General features: G+C 44.6%; 2 protein-coding genes across 4 annotated transcripts; one reads left to right on the top strand and one right to left on the bottom strand.

The window, feature by feature from the left end:
• Positions 1-1072: 1072 nt before the first annotated feature.
• On the bottom strand, positions 1073-10305 carry LOC121655224 (core histone macro-H2A.2). Of its 3 annotated transcripts, XM_042009714.1 has the most exons (10): positions 10185-10305; positions 9821-9931; positions 8068-8245; positions 7160-7266; positions 3648-3845; positions 3439-3543; positions 3269-3368; positions 3105-3194; positions 2804-2978; positions 1073-1574 (listed from the first exon to the last, which is right to left on the bottom strand). In XM_042009714.1, exons 3-10 carry the CDS (start codon positions 8237-8239, stop codon positions 1409-1411), a joined length of 1113 nt encoding a protein of 370 aa, XP_041865648.1. In that variant the 5' UTR covers positions 8240-8245; positions 9821-9931; positions 10185-10305; the 3' UTR covers positions 1073-1408. The 3 variants fall into 3 exon arrangements, with proteins under 3 accessions (XP_041865648.1, XP_041865647.1, XP_041865649.1); XM_042009713.1 differs by lacking the exon at positions 10185-10305 and having other exon boundaries at positions 9821-10018; XM_042009715.1 differs by lacking the exons at positions 9821-9931; positions 10185-10305 and adding an exon at positions 9029-9600.
• Positions 10306-12603: 2298 nt separating this feature from the next.
• Positions 12604-14489, top strand: LOC121655223. The gene is made up of 3 exons (XM_042009712.1): positions 12604-12861; positions 13020-13302; positions 13421-14489. Exons 1-3 carry the CDS (start codon positions 12731-12733, stop codon positions 14120-14122), a joined length of 1116 nt encoding a protein of 371 aa, XP_041865646.1. The 5' UTR covers positions 12604-12730; the 3' UTR covers positions 14123-14489.
• The last annotated feature ends 3032 nt before the right edge of the window (positions 14490-17521 follow it).

The raw sequence follows: 17521 nt of genomic DNA, 5'->3' as shown, positions 1-17521 counted from the left end.
ACGCTGTTGACATTTGCGCATGCACAGACACACAAATTCGAATGCATGTTTCCTTACTCACACACACACACAAATCTAAAGCTGAGGAGCATGTGTGGGGTGCAGAAGAGAGTATACAGCAAGAGCTCTCCTTAGCAAAGTGGGTGTTTTTCATGCTTGGCATACCTTTGGAAAAAGACATCATTGGAGAGGGAATCCCTTCGAGCACAGACAGAAAGCCCCTAGCTTCAAATGAAGTGGATAAATTAGAAAATGCATGTTTTATACTTCTTATTTAAGCAGGAACAAAAAGAGTCATTTACATGGGTTTCAATGTGCACATTTATGTGCTTAGGGTGCAAGTGGGGAGTAATAAAGATCACGTTGTTTACAATAGCCTAAAATAAAATTACACACAAAAAAATTGAGATCCTGAAAAAAATTTTTTTTTTGTATCCCTCACCTTTAAGATCAGTGAGGGGAAATGTTAAATATGCTAGAAATTAAAATGCAAAAACACATAAATGGTCAAAGGTGTGCGTAAGGGTTAAACCAGATTGATCTTTTTCATCATAGGAGGAGGAAGAGGATGGTGAGGAGACACTGTCAGCTGGGATCCAGAGAGGTTCATGCACCTTAGAAAGAAACTTTCTGTCTGTGACGTTGTCTCACGTCCACGGCGCGAGACTGTGGACAAGTCCGGTCAGAGAATCTGAGAGACTGTAAAACAATGCCATTGATCAAGAAATGATTGATCTTCTATTAGATGTCGACATAAATCAGCTTCTAACTCTCTGGGATTGCATTGCTATGACAACCAATGCCTGCTTTCAGGTGGAGGAGATGGGTAGAAACTCAGGTTTCAGCAGTTGGTTACCATGGTAACTTACTTCTCTTTCTGGAAAGGAAAACCCAGAGTTTCCCTCAACCAGGTTAACCTGACGTCTGGAGCGGGATCCTGAAATCTTGAAAACTGAGGAAGACTTTCAGATGAAGCAGGAAATAAAAATCCAGCTGACTGTGTTCTAGCTGTTCTAATGACCGTGACAAACATGGTAAGGCTTAACATGTAGAAAATCAGAGCAGTCGGGTCTAAAACATCTGAGTTTTATTTCAAAGCAGAATGAGAACCACGTTTTTTAGTAAACTATCAGAAACTACAGAGGCCAAGAAAAAACTCTTCTACTGTATTCATACATGAAATGTAAAAACATTAAAACGAGCAAACTGGAAGAACTTAAAGGATCTAATCTGGAAAGAAAAGCAATTTGTTGAAGGGACAGTGACACACAGATGTGAACAGCACTCCACTCACAAATACTGTTTCCCTCTTCATCAAAGACAGACTCCACAACGTAAGCCCTACAGCTGGATCACCTACCGACACCAGCATCGCTTAGAAAAACAGCCTCCCAGAAAGCAGGAATCCTCATTTGCTGTCCAGCTTGGCCATTTCCTGAAGATAAATCCCAATGCTCTCACTGTCAAACAGCACGAAGTAAATGTTCTTCAGAGAGGAGCTGGTGGACGACACAAAGTGGTTGGAGATGGCCTTGAGGATGAGCTGAGCGGCCGTTTGCTTCGGAAAGCCGTTCCTGACACACACAGAGAAGATGGAGGGAAACGTTATGTTTCTATGATACTTTGGTCTCATTGGAGATAAAAAATCAACATTTAAACACTCCTGCAATGACTGGGAACCAGTTCTAGTTCCTCTGCTTGGGGTAGGTACTTCCTGTTAATCAGAGGCCTGCTGCCCCCTGCTGGACGTTTGCAGAACCAGACAAAAACTGAAGAATTTTCTCTACTTTATCTTCCAAACTAAAACTAATTGAATTCACTAGAAAAAGACAGAACAAAACTCTTTCTCTGAAATCATGATGAAGCTAAACAATCAAATCTCTGTAGTGTTTTTTTTTTCCAAATGTTTCCTCTCATAGCATTTTATATGTAAACACAAGAAGAGCAGAAGAAGTAGGACCACTTCTCTCCACCGTTTTCCTCAGAGAGGCAGTAGAAAGATGGCAGAGGAGAAAGCTCCAAACTTAAGTTCTACGTTAACAATCAGTTTTCCATCTTCTGAACAAATTTTTTTTTTTTTTTTGGTACATTTTTAGGTTTTTTTGTGGCAACAGCTTCAACATGGAGTACCCTGCCAGTCCAAAAGCAGGATGAGCCCATCGTACTTCCGTCCTCAGAAGTTTCTCCCTTCATCTGAACCTGTCATGTCCATACTAGGAAGTGGAAGTAGAATTAGTAGAAGAAGTAGAAAAGTAGTAGAATAGGTAGAAGTAGAAGATGAGTGGGAAGTACATAAAGAAGTAGAAGAGGTAGAAATACAAAAAGTACAGGTAGAAGAAACAGAAGAGGTAGATGAAGTAGAAAAAGTAGAGGTAGGAAAAAAGGAGAAAGAATTAGAAGAAGAGGTAAGACAAAAGGAAGTAGAAGAACAAGTAGTAGTAGAAGAAAATGCAGCAGAAAAAAAGAGGTAGAAGAAAAAGAAGTACAAGTAAAAAAGTATGAGAAACATTAGAAAGGTAAAAGAAAAAAAGTAGATAAAAAGACGTAGAAGATGTAGTAGTCGAAAAAGAACTAGAAGTAGATGAAAGTAGATGTAGAAGATGTGGAACAAAGTAAAATTAGCAGAGGGAGAAGTAGAATAAATGAAAAGCAGAAAACAAAGCGAAACAGAAGAAGAGTTCTTCATATAGTCATCCTTTCTTAGTTGGTGCACGTGGATGGCCTCCAGGCTGAGTACTGAGGCACCCGGAGGTCAGACCGAGTTTCTAACCAGCAACCCCGTCAAAGTCGGAGGCAAGCTCACCGTCCAGCCGGGAGTGACGGGAAAGCCACGGACTTGAGCTTCTTGTCCTCGGCTGCTGTGAGGCAGTTCTTCACCGTCTTCTCCAGCTGGTCCTCGCACTTCTCTGAGCCCCACTGTGGGATGTTGCAGTGGATGACGAAGCGGGCTGCCATCCCGCTGGCCTGGCTCACGGCCACTGCAGGACACACAGAAAAACACTGGTTCATCACCCCACATCCAATCAGCTCATTTCACAATAAAAACATGGCGTCTGTGGATGTGGAAACACTGAACCCTCCCGGCTGATCCAGGTTTGCTGTACCTGATGCCACCTCCAGAGGCCCCTGTGCTTTCCGCAGCTCCTTAACTCCCTCCAGGAATTCCCTGCCTCCAGCTTTCTCCAGCGCATTGCCTGAAACCACAGCAGCCGAGACATGACGGAGGACTGAGTTAGTTTCTGATAAGAAATCCAGACGCCTTCCTTACCCACTCCATCTTTGAGGTCCATCTCTGCGTTTGTCGGGTTAATGATTCCCTCCACCTTGATGGATCCGATCTTGCTGACTTCGCTCTCTGTTAGTGAAAGCTGTGGATTGACAAACGTGATGAGTTTCAGCTGTAACACACTTCCAGGTCTTAGTTACACCAGCGGTCACCTTCTGTCCGAGGAACAGGCTCTTTGCCGACAGGATGGTGAATCCATCTCCAGGTCCGTCCTCCATGGCGGAGCTGGGAGCAGACTCTTTATTGTTGTCTAAGCTCTGTGTCAGATGGAGGAAGAAAGACAGGTCAGAACACCGCGTCCACCTTATATAAAGCATTTGAGTCAGGACCTGGACTTAAAGACTGGAGAGGATCCACTGACCTTTGGCTTGCGGCCTCGTTTGCCTTTAACCTTTTTGAAGGGCTTAACGGGCTTCTTGCTTTTCAAGCGCTCCTCCTGCTTCTCGGGGACGGACGCCTGGCTGTCCACTTTTACCCGGCCTCCTCTCTTCTTGGAGAGAAGTTCTGGATGGATCCGAGGAAGAACTCCTCCATTTGAAATGGTAACTCCTCTGAGAAGCTGGTGGAGAGAACATGTTAGGACCTTGTTCTAACAGCTCCAGACAGCTGCCTGGTCTGGTCCAGGATGAGCAGATATAACCAGACTGAGGCTGGTTCCACACCTCCACTCCCAAATCCTGGTTTTACAAGCCATTACGTTGGTTCTGAAAGCTGCCCATGGTTCCAAGAGTGAACAGAGCTCAGCTGTAATAAGGTCTGCATCACGCTTGTCCAACTCCAGTCCTCGACGGCCCAGTCGTGCAGGTTTTAGATGTTTCCCTGCACCAACACACCTGATTCAAATTAACTGACACTTAATCTGATTCAGATGCTGCAGCAGGAAACATCCAAAACCTCCAGGACCGACTTGGGACTCCTTGGTCTACATACTAAGCATCAAAATGAAAAAGAAAGAGTATTTCAGTGACTTTTAACGTGGCATGGTTGCTGGTCTGAGTTTTTACTGGGATTTCCACACACAACCATCTCCAGGGTTTCCAGAGAATGTTCTGAAGAAGATAAAATATCCAGCGAGCAGCAGTTGTCTGGACCGAGAAACAGGAGATTCTCATCGTGGATGCAGTAGACAAACCTGCAGCAACTGTGTGATGCTGTCATGTCAATATGGAGAAAACCTCTGAGGAAGGTTTCCACCACCTGCTTCATCTATCACACCAGGATTAAAAAGGTCCGACCCGGTACTAGAAGGTGGTCCTGATGAAGAGGGCGACCGGTACTAGAAGGTGGTCCTGATGAAGAGGACGACCCGGTACTAGAAGGTGGTCCTAATGAAGAGGACGACCCGGTACTAGAAGGTGGTCCTAATGAAGAGGACGACCCGGTACTAGAAGGTGGTGCTGATGAAGAGGACGACCCGGTACTAGAAGGTGGTGCTGATGAAGAGGGCGACCGGTACTAGAAGGTGGTCCTGATGAAGAGGACGACCCGGTACTAGAAGGTGGTCCTAATGAAGAGGACGACCCGGTACTAGAAGGTGGTCCTAATGAAGAGGAGGACCCGGTACTAGAAGGTGGTGCTGATGAAGAGGACGACCCGGTACTAGAAGGTGGTGCTGATGAAGAGGGCGACCGGTACTAGAAGGTGGTCCTGATGAAGAGGACGACCCGGTACTAGAAGGTGGTGCTGATGAAGAGGACGACCCGGTACTAGAAGGTGGTGCTGATGAAGAGGGCGACCGGTACTAGAAGGTGGTCCTGATGAAGAGGGCGACCGGTACTAGAAGGTGGTCCTGATGAAGAGGACGACCCGGTACTAGAAGGTGGTCCTAATGAAGAGGACGACCCGGTACTAGAAGGTGGTGCTGATGAAGAGGACGACCCGGTACTAGAAGGTGGTGCTGATGAAGAGGGCGACCGGTACTAGAAGGTGGTCCTAATGAAGAGGACGACCCGGTACTAGAAGGTGGTCCTAATGAAGAGGACGACCCGGTACTAGAAGGTGGTGCTGATGAAGAGGGCGACCGGTACTAGAAGGTGGTCCTAATGAAGAGGACGACCCGGTACTAGAAGGTGGTGCTGATGAAGAGGACGACCCGGTACTAGAAGGTGGTGCTGATGAAGAGGACGACCCGGTACTAGAAGGTGGTCCTAATGAAGAGGACGACCCGGTACTAGAAGGTGGTCCTAATGAAGAGGACGACCCGGTACTAGAAGGTGGTGCTGATGAAGAGGACGACCCGGTACTAGAAGGTGGTGCTGATGAAGAGGGCGACCGGTACTAGAAGGTGGTCCTAATGAAGAGGACGACCCGGTACTAGAAGGTGGTCCTAATGAAGAGGACGACCCGGTACTAGAAGGTGGTCCTAATGAAGAGGACGACCCGGTACTAGAAGGTGGTCCTAATGAAGAGGACGACCCGGTACTAGAAGGTGGTGCTGATGAAGAGGACGACCCGGTACTAGAAGGTGGTGCTGATGAAGAGGGCGACCGGTACTAGAAGGTGGTCCTGATGAAGAGGACGACCCGGTACTAGAAGGTGGACCTGATGAAGAGGACGACCCGGTACTAGAAGGTGGTCCTGATGAAGAGGACGACCCGGTACTAGAAGGTGGTGCTGATGAAGAGGACGACCCGGTACTAGAAGGTGGTGCTGATGAAGAGGGCGACCGGTACTAGAAGGTGGTCCTGATGAAGAGGGCGACCGGTACTAGAAGGTGGTCCTGATGAAGAGGACGACCCGGTACTAGAAGGTGGTGCTGATGAAGAGGACGACCCGGTACTAGAAGGTGGTGCTGATGAAGAGGGCGACCGGTACTAGAAGGTGGTCCTAATGAAGAGGACGACCCGGTACTAGAAGGTGGTCCTAATGAAGAGGACGACCCGGTACTAGAAGGTGGTGCTGATGAAGAGGGCGACCGGTACTAGAAGGTGGTCCTAATGAAGAGGACGACCCGGTACTAGAAGGTGGTGCTGATGAAGAGGACGACCCGGTACTAGAAGGTGGTGCTGATGAAGAGGACGACCCGGTACTAGAAGGCGGTCCTGATGAAGAGGACGACATGGTACTAGAAGGCGGACCTGATGAAGAGGACGACCCGGTACTAGAAGGCGGACCTGATGAAGAGGACGACCCGGTACTAGAAGGTGGACCTGATGAAGAGGACGACCCGGTACTAGAAGGCGGTGCTGATGAAGAAGACGACCCGGTACTAGAAAGCGGACCTGATGAAGAGGACGACCCGGTACTAGAAAGCGGACCTGATGAAGAGGACGACCCGGTACTAGAAGGTGGTCCTGATGAAGAGGACGACCCGGTACTAGAAGGTGGTGCTGATGAAGAGGACGACCCGGTACTAGAAGGCGGACCTGATGAAGAGGACGACCCGGTACTAGAAGGTGGTGCTGATGAAGAGGACGACCCGGTACTAGAAGGTGGTGCTGATGAAGAGGACGACCCGGTACTAGAAGGTGGTCCTGATGAAGAGGACGACCCGGTACTAGAAGGTGGTGCTGATGAAGAGGACGGGGAGTTTAGATGCTCAGTTTATGTGAACAGACATGTTTAGTCGTTTCTCATTATGATAAATAATAATAATTTGGATGAAACCGGTTAGCACCACAGCCTCACAGCAAGAAGGTCGCTGGTTTGATCCCCGGCTGGAGGGAGGTTCTAACCTGGGTGCGGTGGCCTTTCTGTGTGGAGTTTGCATGTTCTCCATGTGTATGTGTGGGTTCTTTCCGGGTTCTCCAGCTTCCTCCCACCATCTAAAGACATGATTCTAGGTTAATTGGTCCTCTAAATTCTCCCTAGGAGTGAGTGTGTGTGTGTGTGTGCGTGTGTGTGAGTGGAATCTCCTGCAGAGCGCCGTGTTACCTGGTTCAGCTCCTCGTCATTGGCCACTGCCAGCTTGATGTGTCTGGGAGTTATTCTGCCTTTCTTGTTGTCTCGAGCTGCATTTCCTGCCAGCTCCAAGATCTCAGCTGAAGGAAACAGAGATTTCAGCCCATCAGGACCGAACAGACGAAAAAACTTCAGGAAATGAGATTAAACTCTTGCAGCAGGACATACGTTTAATAACGGTTTTCTTTTCACCAACCACACGTTATACAATGCTTTTACTTCCTCACATGCACACGTTTTCATGATCATCTTCTCATGATTGGTACTCCTCAGTACGCCTGCACACAGTTCTTCTTCATGGCATTTCACATTTTTAGGAATAAAACCTTGCAATGGAAAAACACAAAAATGAGTGGATGAAGGTCCGAGACTCCGGGCTGGGTGAAACTGTTGGTAAATTTAAAGACAAGCCAACTTTTTGAGAAAACAAATCATAATGTCATTATTATATATGATATGATCCGTCCAATTTCTTCCTCTCATTCAAGGTCGGGTCATAGAGGTACCAGGTTCAACACTCTCCAGCTCCTCCTGGGAGATTCAGAGGTGTTTCCAGGCCAGAGTCAGTTTACTACATGGCTACAATACATCTACTTTTTATTTTCCTTCTGTTATGAGATTCAGGGCTGCATTTCCACAAGTCTGGTCCCAACAACAACTTACAGCCTGTTGAAACAGCCGCGTACGCAAGGACGCAGTGGATGCTTCACCTTCTGTCACATCTCCCATCTCGTCCTTTCACACCGAAGCATCGTCTGACGTTGGTCATCATGAACATGAGGTGCCAAACAGGCCGGACAGACTCCATACGAGACCAAACTTGTGTTACCCAGATACAAACTTCTCCTGGATCGTGCTTTTATCAAGGGAAGCCGACCTACCTGCCAGGTACTCGATGACGGCTGCCATGTAGACGGGCGCCCCCATGCCAATGCGGTATTTGTGTGTACCGGTGCGCAGGTACCTCATCATCCTCCCCACAGGGAAGATGACGCCTGCTCTGGACGATCGGGACAGTTTGGTGGCCTTCTTCTTTCCTCCTCTGGCTGACATCTTGTTCTGAAAACAGATAAAAACAAATTCTGTTACCCACAGAGAAAATATCACTCGCAGAAAGCAGAAAAGGATCGTTCAGATAAATATTTCCTCCTGTTTCCGGACAGAAAACAAACTGATCATCTACCCAGAAAAATCCCAGAATAACACCTGAAAGTGTTCCCGTCCGTACAAGAATGAATAAAGATTCCTGAAAAAAGAAAACACCAACATCTGCAAGCAAAACTTTTTATTATTTGCATAGTTTCCAGAAAAGCTGTCCTTATCACTCAAAATCATCTACAGAAATTACTGAAGATGTTTGTAAAAAGTAAAAATATCTATTAAATGTTATTACAAAATGTAAATTAATTTCACTTTAGTTTATTTCAAGCATTCTTGAGACAAAACAAAACAAACTAAAGATAATCCAAGAATGATGAGCAAAAAGAAGAGAAATCTTCTTTAAACTACCCTTTTCTTTACATAATCTATCCAAAAACACAAAGAAAAACTGATTTAATAATTAATTTTGTTGAAAAATGATGTTATAAACCAACCAGATGAAGCCACTTGTCATGTTTTTATTATTGTATATTAATCTTTAATTAATCATTCATGAGCATCAGCAGCTGATTGCTTCTCCAATACGGGCAGATTTTAAGCTAATTAAAAAGATTTCATATGAAACCTGTCGATGAACCAAATGTCAAATCAATCAACCAATCAGTCAATCAATAACCAACAAAACAACAAATGGATCACTAAATGTAAAGGTGAACTACAGAGAAGGGAAACATGCATCACCTCTGCTGATAGAGCGTTATTATGATGATCTTTCCTCCCAGTTTTTCCTTCTTTCTTTCAACCATTCGTGGAGCCGGGACGTTATGAACTGGCTTCCAGCGCTCCCCCCGGAGGTTTCCGTGTAAGCAGGCTGAAGCCGCGAGCGCGGTGCCGGGCTCGCGGCCTTCAGCAGCGCCGCTGGAGCTCACGCGTCATTGACATGGATGACCACACATGTCTGGCACACCGTGAATTCACGGTTCGTGGATGTAAGGAGGCGCTGGACGAGCAACCAGAGGGGAGAAACGACGCTAATGCGACTGTAGCCCTGAATGCTAACGTTACTGTACCGAACGGCACGGCTCAGCGAGCAGCAGCTCGCGACGACGTAGCTACGCAGACGTTAAGATCGACCGTCCGGTTATTTAAATAGTGGAAAACTTGACGCGGTTTAGCTAGCTCACACACACAACTCCGTTTATTTATCGACTGATTAAAGACGGAGACGAAAATGTCAGCTGCGACAGGTTGGCAGCGTTTAGCGACTAAAAATGACGGTTTTTCCAGACACTTCGGCGTCCTGAACAGAACCAGAACGACCCATTTCTCTGAGCCAGTCCCCGCCCTCCACCTTAATTTTTCCATGTAGTCCCCGATCCTCTGCCTGGATGTATAGACACAAAGTGAGCCCTCTCATCGACCCGGATGAGCACCGAGACGGGAAAATTTAAAAAGAAAATACAAACGCATTTTTAAAGTAAAATAATAAATTGTACATACATACAGATCCAAGTTGTGCTTTTGTTTTATTACCTGTTTTCTTCTTTCGCGCGAGACAGCACGAGATGCCACTGCACGGTGAAATCCGCTGGCTTTAGTTTAGGCTCTCTGTGTTTGCTGTCCTTGCTAATCTTGCCTCCTAACCTTTGAAAAAAAAATAAAAAAATAAAAACAGCGGCAGGAACAGCGTCGTCTGGTTGGAGGCTGGATCTGAGCTACTGATGCTGCAAAGGGGAAAAATTCAATGAAAACGCCCCCTGAACATGGCTCCAACAGGGAAAATCCTCCCTCTAAAGGTAAAGGTGGCCGGTAGTTAGAAGGCAAATCACATTCCTCTTGTTAATAAGAATAAAAAAACGTCATAAAATATACATTTTATTTAGTTCATATTGTTCACCTTTAGTCTGACAGGAAGTGAAATAATGTCTGAACGTGAAGAAGAGTCTGCAGTCAATCATCCCTGGGCTCCTTCTTTGATCTGTCAAACCCAATAAACCCATGAAGGAGGAAAACAGTAGAGTGCCTCTAGTGAGAGAGTGTGGCGCCACCGGAAGCTCAAAACGCTTGCCGATCACGTGGTCCATGTAGCCTCCAAAAGTTCCAGGAAGTGCTTGGCGGCCAATACAAAATAATAAGAAAACTACGATAATCGGTAAATAATGATCAATGAAGGCTTTGCTTTGCAATATTTAATAGTTGTGTTTATTGATATGAATCATGTTAAGTTTACTAAACCTGTATGACATCAACATCAATGTAAATCGTAATATTTTCTGTTTTCTTAACTTTATCTTTCAGACTTGACTGAGGCATACCAACAGGTGACGACAATGATTTACCAAGTGACTACACAATAAATCTAGGCTCACAGCATAATGATAACTGTTCTTACAGGAAATCTATATCCAATAAATAAAATTTAGATCCCAATTCATTTCCACTAAATGGCTTATCTATTCTTACTTATTAGTATCTACTTGTGTGAATTGCTTTTAAGTCTTAAGACTTATTTTGACTGAGGCAGACTGACTCACAATATAATGTGTTCTTACAGAAAATCCATGGCAAATAAATAAAATTTTGATTTCAATTCATGGAAAATAATGGCTTTCTATCACTATTTGTTAACTATCCCAAGACTTACTCCCTACATATACATAATAAATCAGACAAACACCCTTTGTTTTCCAAATGCATTTAATACCTAAAAGAATTCCTTTACAATAAAACTCGACTAGATCAGCATGTCTAGCCATTTCTTTTCTCTGCTATCCTTGAATACAGTCTTAACCATGGTATGCTGTGCTGCATGGGGATGCTCCAATCGCTCAGAGAAAGGCGTGCGTATGTATGGCTTCCCCAAAGACAGGGACAGAAGGAAAATATGGATGGCCAAAGTCAGCAGGATACATTTGACCACCATCAGGGACTGTAAAAACAAAAACATATGTGAGGTAATCATATTAAAACAATGCATTACACATTTTCAAAGACCATATCATTGGCAAGTTTATTTTTAAATTAAACAGAGAACACATCACAGGGAGATTTATATGGTTGAGGTTGCAGAATGTAGAAAAAAAGACAGGAAACAACACTTAAAAGTGGCCAAACCAGGAAGGTGAAGAAGAAGAGTATCCTAGTTAACGTCAGGCAACCCCAGAACTGCTGAAAGTTCTTCAGGACAATGCTGCACGAGGGAAGAGTGTTATACTTCCCTTAAGCATCTCTCTGCTTCTCTGCTCTCATCCTGCACACTGGGAGAGTGCTGAGTGCTGTCTAGTGCAGCAAATGCACTCAAGTACAATCAGCCACTTATTTTGTATTTGTATATTTAGTTAAGTTCTTAAGGTTAACATGTTTGTTACATTTAACAGGTTAGGTTTTATAGTTGCAAAGATTGTAAACATATATACTAAGAGTATTGTGCTATCTAATACTGTGTATTCATCTTCATATCTTTGTCCATAATTCCACAGCCTTATAAATACATTAAAATTAAATAAAAATGTAACTACAATCGCTCTCCCTACACATTAACCTCGCTATAAACGGCGTTGGATCAATTTATATTGACGAACAGAATTTACATTCATCAGCCTGTGGCATCTGTTGCTATCAGTGTGCTAGCATAAACTTTTATCGGTTTATAATCTCTAAATATATTAATCTAGACGGTGACAATCCATCAACATATTTAATTACTCCTGTCAAGTTGATTTTGATGCACAACTGATATGGAAATATGACTATTACAGTTTTTCTCTATTGCCAAAACACAAAACCCAGTACTCTAAACCAAATGACCAGTTGCCTAAACACATTTAGTAAAACTCCCCCCCTTTTGCCACAACCACAAACACAATTCACCTGTAGACACTGTTCACAAAACCCATCCCCTTTTTCTCAAAACTCAAAACAAAAATTGCCGTGCTAAAACACATTTTGCATATAACTCTGCTCCAATATGCATTGTGAAGCTCATGTGATGCAAAATGCTACCCACAATCAGCAAAACTTGAACACAATGAACATACCTGGTGTCAATCAGTAAACACAACAACTCATAATTGAAAACACCTATTGCAAATGATGTGACCACACCTATATAAGTCAGTGCAGTTTGCTGAAAGTTCAAAAACAAAAATGGATGATGAAGACAGAAGAAGAGGAGTTTGTGTCAGAGGAGGCAGAGGAGTTTGTGTCAGAGGAGGCAGAGGAGTTTGTGTCAGAGGAGGCAGAGGAGTTTGTGTCAGAGGAGGCAGAGGAGCGGGCCGAGGAGGGAGAGGAGCAGGCCGAGGAGGGAGAGGAGCAGGTCAAGGAGGGAGAGGAGCGGGCCGAGGAGTGGGCCAAAGAGGGCGAGAAGCAGTCCAAAGAGGAGCAGGCCAAGGAGCGAGAGGAGAAGGAGGGCAAGCAAGACAACGCATTTTCATTACAGATGAAATGAGAGCAACAGTCATTGACCACGTCATTGTCCACGGCATGACAATGACCGAAGCGGGACAACGAGTCCAACCAAACCTCAGCAGATTCTCAGTGGGCACCATTATTCGGGCCTTCAGAGAACACAACAGGTACTGTATGTAGTAGTTTTTTAGTCACTACACTAGATATTCACAGTATACAGTAGTATAGTGGAGTGCACCTACATACAGACAAGTGCAATCATGGTTACAGTAAAAGTGTGTACTGCAAGGACCATTTCTGACCAAATGACTGTTTGTTTCTCTAGAGTTGAAAGATTGCCATTTGCAGGTGGGAGGGCTTCCAGATTCACACCAGCCCAAGAGGTCCTCATTGTGGATATGGTTCGGGAGAACAATGTGATCAGACTACGGGAGATACGGGAGAGGATCATTGGTGACAATTTGAACTTTCCGACCATTGACAATGTCAGCCTGACAACCATAGACAGAGTCCTCAAGCGCCAGAGAGTAAGAATGAAGCAGGCCTATAGGGTACCCTTTGAGCGCAACTCTGGAAGAATAAAACACCTCCGTCACCAGTATGTGCAAGTAAGTACAGTACAATCCATGGCCTACAGTACTTTACATACAATACTATACTGTCGTACTGTAATGTGCTCTATTGACTGTCTTTCTGAACACCTGAAAACGCTATTTGTTTCCACAGAGGATGTTCCAGTTGGAGTCCATGGCCAGACCCCATGAATTTATATTTGTGGATGAGGCTGGCTTCAACCTCACAAAAAGGAGGAGGAGAGGCCGTAACATCATAGGACAGAGAGCTATCGTTGATGTGCCCGGCCAACGTGGAGGAAACATCACTCTCTGCGCTGCCATGAGTTCTAGAGGGCTTCTCCACCGGCATGCTGAACTTGGTGCCTACAACACTGAGCGTCTCCTCACCTTCCTAGGAGAGCTCAGAGATGTTTTGCATGACAATGACCACCTGAATGCTCGGCCAGCAGATCACCACGACCAGCAGATTCCTGGGCCAGCTGATCTTCCCATATACGTCATCCTCTGGGACAATGTTAGCTTCCATCGCAGCATCCAGGTCAGAGAGTGGTTTAACATCAATCAGCAATTCATTAATGTGTGTCTGCCACCCTACTCTCCGTTCCTAAACCCAATAGAGGAGTTCTTCTCAGCATGGCGGTGGAAGGTCTATGACCGCCAACCTTACACTAGAGAGAACCTTCTCAGGGCTATGGACCTGGCCTGTGATGATGTGGCTGTGGAGGCGTTCCAAGGCTGGGTGCGGCATGCCAGGGCATTCTTCCCACGTTGTTTGGCTATGGACAATATTGCCTGTGACGTTGATGAGGTCCTGTGGCCCGACCCAGCCCGACGACGTGATGCCTCTCCATGATTTCGGTGTCAACATACAACATACTGTGTCAATTTTCAACGTACTGTAATAAAAGAAATCGCACCCTGAACATTGTGTTCTCAATTGTTACTGTACAGTATCTATTGTGTGTAATGGATCCTCCATGGAGTTTAGTACTCATTTTTGCATTGAGTTGTGATATTACTGCATTTTCTGCATTATGTAACTATTCCCATGAAATGCACAAATCTATAGAAAATGCCCAAAACATATTTGAGAATAAATAAGGGTTGCTCAAATGCATCCTGGCAGTTGTGAAACTGTAAAAAGAACAGTCTCACACTGTGAAAATTGTGCTTTCAATTTTTTTGGTAATGTGGTTAATGATGCTCAGTAGTGTTTACATTTTTGCAGGCCTAGAGTGGTATTTTGGTGTCAGAGTTTGCTTTTGAGCATATGAGCAACTGTTTTGGTGTGATGGGTTTGCTTTTGAGCATATGAGCAACTGTTTTGGTGTGATGGGTTGGTTTTGAGCATATGAGCAACTGTTTTGGTGTGATGGGTTTGCTTTTGAGCATATGAGCAACTGTTTTGGTGTGATGGGTTGGTTTTGAAAAGAAACTGAGGTTTAGTGTACGTAGCTTTAGAAAAGTGTTTTGTGTTTAGAGTTTTGTGAAAAGTGAGGGCAGTATCGTGAAATGTGTTTAAGCAATAGAGAAAAACTGTAAAACATCTTACCTTGAAGAAGTGTAGCTCCGACAATCTGCTCTATTGAAATACATTGACCGTCGCTTAGCTTTTGCTAACTTCCGGGAACTTTTGAGGGGCTCCATACGTCGCCATTGCTGTGAAAAAACTGAACCGTTGCAGTGAACGGAGATGGCGCCACTCTCTTTCTAGAGGCACTCTAGAAAACAGCCACACAAAAATAACACCAAATTACTGAGACTGTGACCCTGAACCAAAATGTTTGACATGAATAATGAACAGGACAGAGGATGGGCTTTTAAAAGTGATATTCTGAACTCATTACCACTTATCTGTGGATGTCACAAAAAAAAAAAAAAAAAAAAAAAGCTTGCACCATCTTAAACATTGTTTTATGTTTCATTACAGACTGAGGATGTTTAACTGTCAGGAAAGCAAGACATGCTGAGAAAAACAGTTTTGCTCTTGCTGTTTACATCAATGAGAGAAAAGCTGCATCTTTGGTCTTCTAACAGTGTTTTAGCTCCATGTGTATCTCTACTCATGGATTTTGGACCAGAGAAAACACCAGGAGATTGTCTCAGGACACCTTGTTATTGAAAAGAAAAAGAAAACAACACATTCTACAAATTTCTTCTTTCAGCCCATTCAGCCTGTTTTCCTTTGAGTAAAATGAGTTAATCCTATTTTATTCTATTAATCAAGTAATCCCATTCATTTCAACTTTATACAGCGCAATACACAACACAGTCATCTTCAGTCACTTTTACAGATGCAAACCCATCTATTTTAGTCCAGTTATATTCCAATTTTAAAAATCCATCATCAGATTCACATCAGTCCAGTTTATACTAACTGGGTTCATATAAACCAGTTCATAAAGATAATGATCTAGCTAAGGAAACCATTGGATTGGACCAGATCTTCTCTTTGATTCAGTCCTCCATCCTGAGCTGCACCAGGAGACAGTGGAGAAGAAAATCTCCATCAGGACCAGATCAGGAAGAAAAAACTCCATTAGAACCAGAACCAGGAAGAAAAAACTCCATCAGAACCAGAACAGGAAGGAAAACCTCTATCAGATCCAGATCAGGAAGGAAAACCTCCATAAGAACCAGAACCAGGAAGAAAAAACTCCATTAGAACCAGAACCAGGAAGAAAAAACTCCATCAGATCCAGAACCAGGAAGAAAAAACTCCATTAGAACCAGAACCAGGAAGAAAAACCTCTATCAGATCCAGAACAGGAAGGAAAACCTCTATCAGATCCAGGAAGAAAAAACTCCATTAGAACCAGAACCAGGAAGAAAAACCTCTATCAGATCCAGAACCAGGAAGAAAAACTCCATTAGAACCAGAACCAGGAAGAAAAAACTCCATCAGAACCAGAACAGGAAGGAAAACCTCTATCAGATCCAGAACCAGGAAGGATGGCCATCTTCCTGGACCGGTTGGGGATCAACCAGCAGCAGAACTCTAATCCAAGGATACCTGCTGAGAAAGAAGAAGAGAAACATGAACTAATGGACCACAACGTCAGTTGTATCTACATGAGTAAAGCGAGCAGAGAGGAACCCAGTGCATCATGGGACGTCCCCCAGTAGCCTCGGCCTATAGCAGCAGGACTAAAGGATGGATCAGGGTCACCAAGCCAGACCTGCTATAAGATTTATCAGGGAGGTAGAGAGGGTCTGATACCTGAAACTAGTCTGGGAGCTGGTTCCACAGAGAGGGTCTGATAAATTGAAGGTTCTATCTCCCATTCTACTTTTAGAACCTTTAGGAACCACCAATAAACCTGCCGTGTGTTTGACAGGTAGGTGACGCTGATGTTGCAGGTGACGTAGTTCCTGTGAGACGGCAGATTCAAACCAGGCAGCTCAAACATTTAATTTATTGTGTTTTTGCCATTCTAATCAAAATAATCTTGAAAATAGGAAAATAGCGTCTTCTTTAGGTCCACTGTGGAGCACAGCAGGGAGGATTTGGCTAGCCTGACAGATTTTATAGATTGGTGCTACGAAAGAATCGTCATGGGAAAACCAAATCAAACATCTACCCCATCCACTTTGTCCAAGGCCAAGAAGCATCGAAATGAGGATTCACTGGGAACTATTTCACCACCTGGGAACGGCTCAATGGAAGTTCTTATCTCCATAGATAAGAAACTTAGTAGTTTGGATGCGTGTTTGAGTCTGGTGGAGATTCTCCACAAAGAATTCCAAGCACTACGTGAGTCACTGGAATTCAGCCAGGAGCAGATAGAAACCCTCGCTGCGGAGAACGCCGGCCTCAGAGAGTCGGTAAAATCCCTCACTGAGGGTTTGACCCGACACTCAGGAAAATAAGAAGATAAAGGAAACGGGGATCGAGAGAGAATCTAGTGTTTGCAGGGATTCCAGAGCAGACGGAGGAGGACCCGGAAACCACCTGGAATCAAAACTCACCTGAAGCTCCCGGAGGAAACGGTGAAAAACATCTCCTTTCACAGAGTCCATCGTCTCGACGGGAGGAAACCCGGGTCCAACAGACCAAGACCCGTTATAGCGAAGTTCGTCAGCTTCAAACAGAAGGAGCAGGTGAAGAACCAGGGCAGCGAACTGAAGGGAACAAACTTCGGAGTAAATGACTAATATCCGAGAGAGATTCTGGACCGACGGAGAGTCCTGTTTCCCATCAGGAGGAAATTTATCACTGAAGGCGCTCGCGCTGTCATCGTGGTGGATAAAT

The sequence above is a fragment of the Melanotaenia boesemani genome, chromosome 16 (genome assembly GCF_017639745.1).
Source record: "Melanotaenia boesemani isolate fMelBoe1 chromosome 16, fMelBoe1.pri, whole genome shotgun sequence".
Taxonomy (NCBI): Eukaryota; Metazoa; Chordata; class Actinopteri; order Atheriniformes; family Melanotaeniidae; genus Melanotaenia; species Melanotaenia boesemani.
Note: the sequence above shows the minus strand (reverse complement) of the source record. Positions and strands in the feature narration are given on the sequence as shown.

Coding starts and splice junctions, on each gene's coding strand:
- LOC121655224 (XM_042009714.1), bottom strand. CDS start 8,239: ATGTCAGCCAGAGGAGGAAAGAAGAAGGCCACCAAACTGTCCCGATCG. Junction 3,369..3,438: donor GCCTGTTCCTCGGACAGAAG/GTGACCGCTGGT, acceptor GTCAATCCACAG/CTTTCACTAACAGAGAGCGA. Junction 1,575..2,803: donor CCGTCACTCCCGGCTGGACG/GTGAGCTTGCCT, acceptor TGTGTGTGTCAG/GAACGGCTTTCCGAAGCAAA.
- LOC121655223 (XM_042009712.1), top strand. CDS start 12,731: ATGAGAGCAACAGTCATTGACCACGTCATTGTCCACGGCATGACAATG. Junction 12,862..13,019: donor GCCTTCAGAGAACACAACAG/GTACTGTATGTA, acceptor TTGTTTCTCTAG/AGTTGAAAGATTGCCATTTG. Junction 13,303..13,420: donor TCCGTCACCAGTATGTGCAA/GTAAGTACAGTA, acceptor TTGTTTCCACAG/AGGATGTTCCAGTTGGAGTC.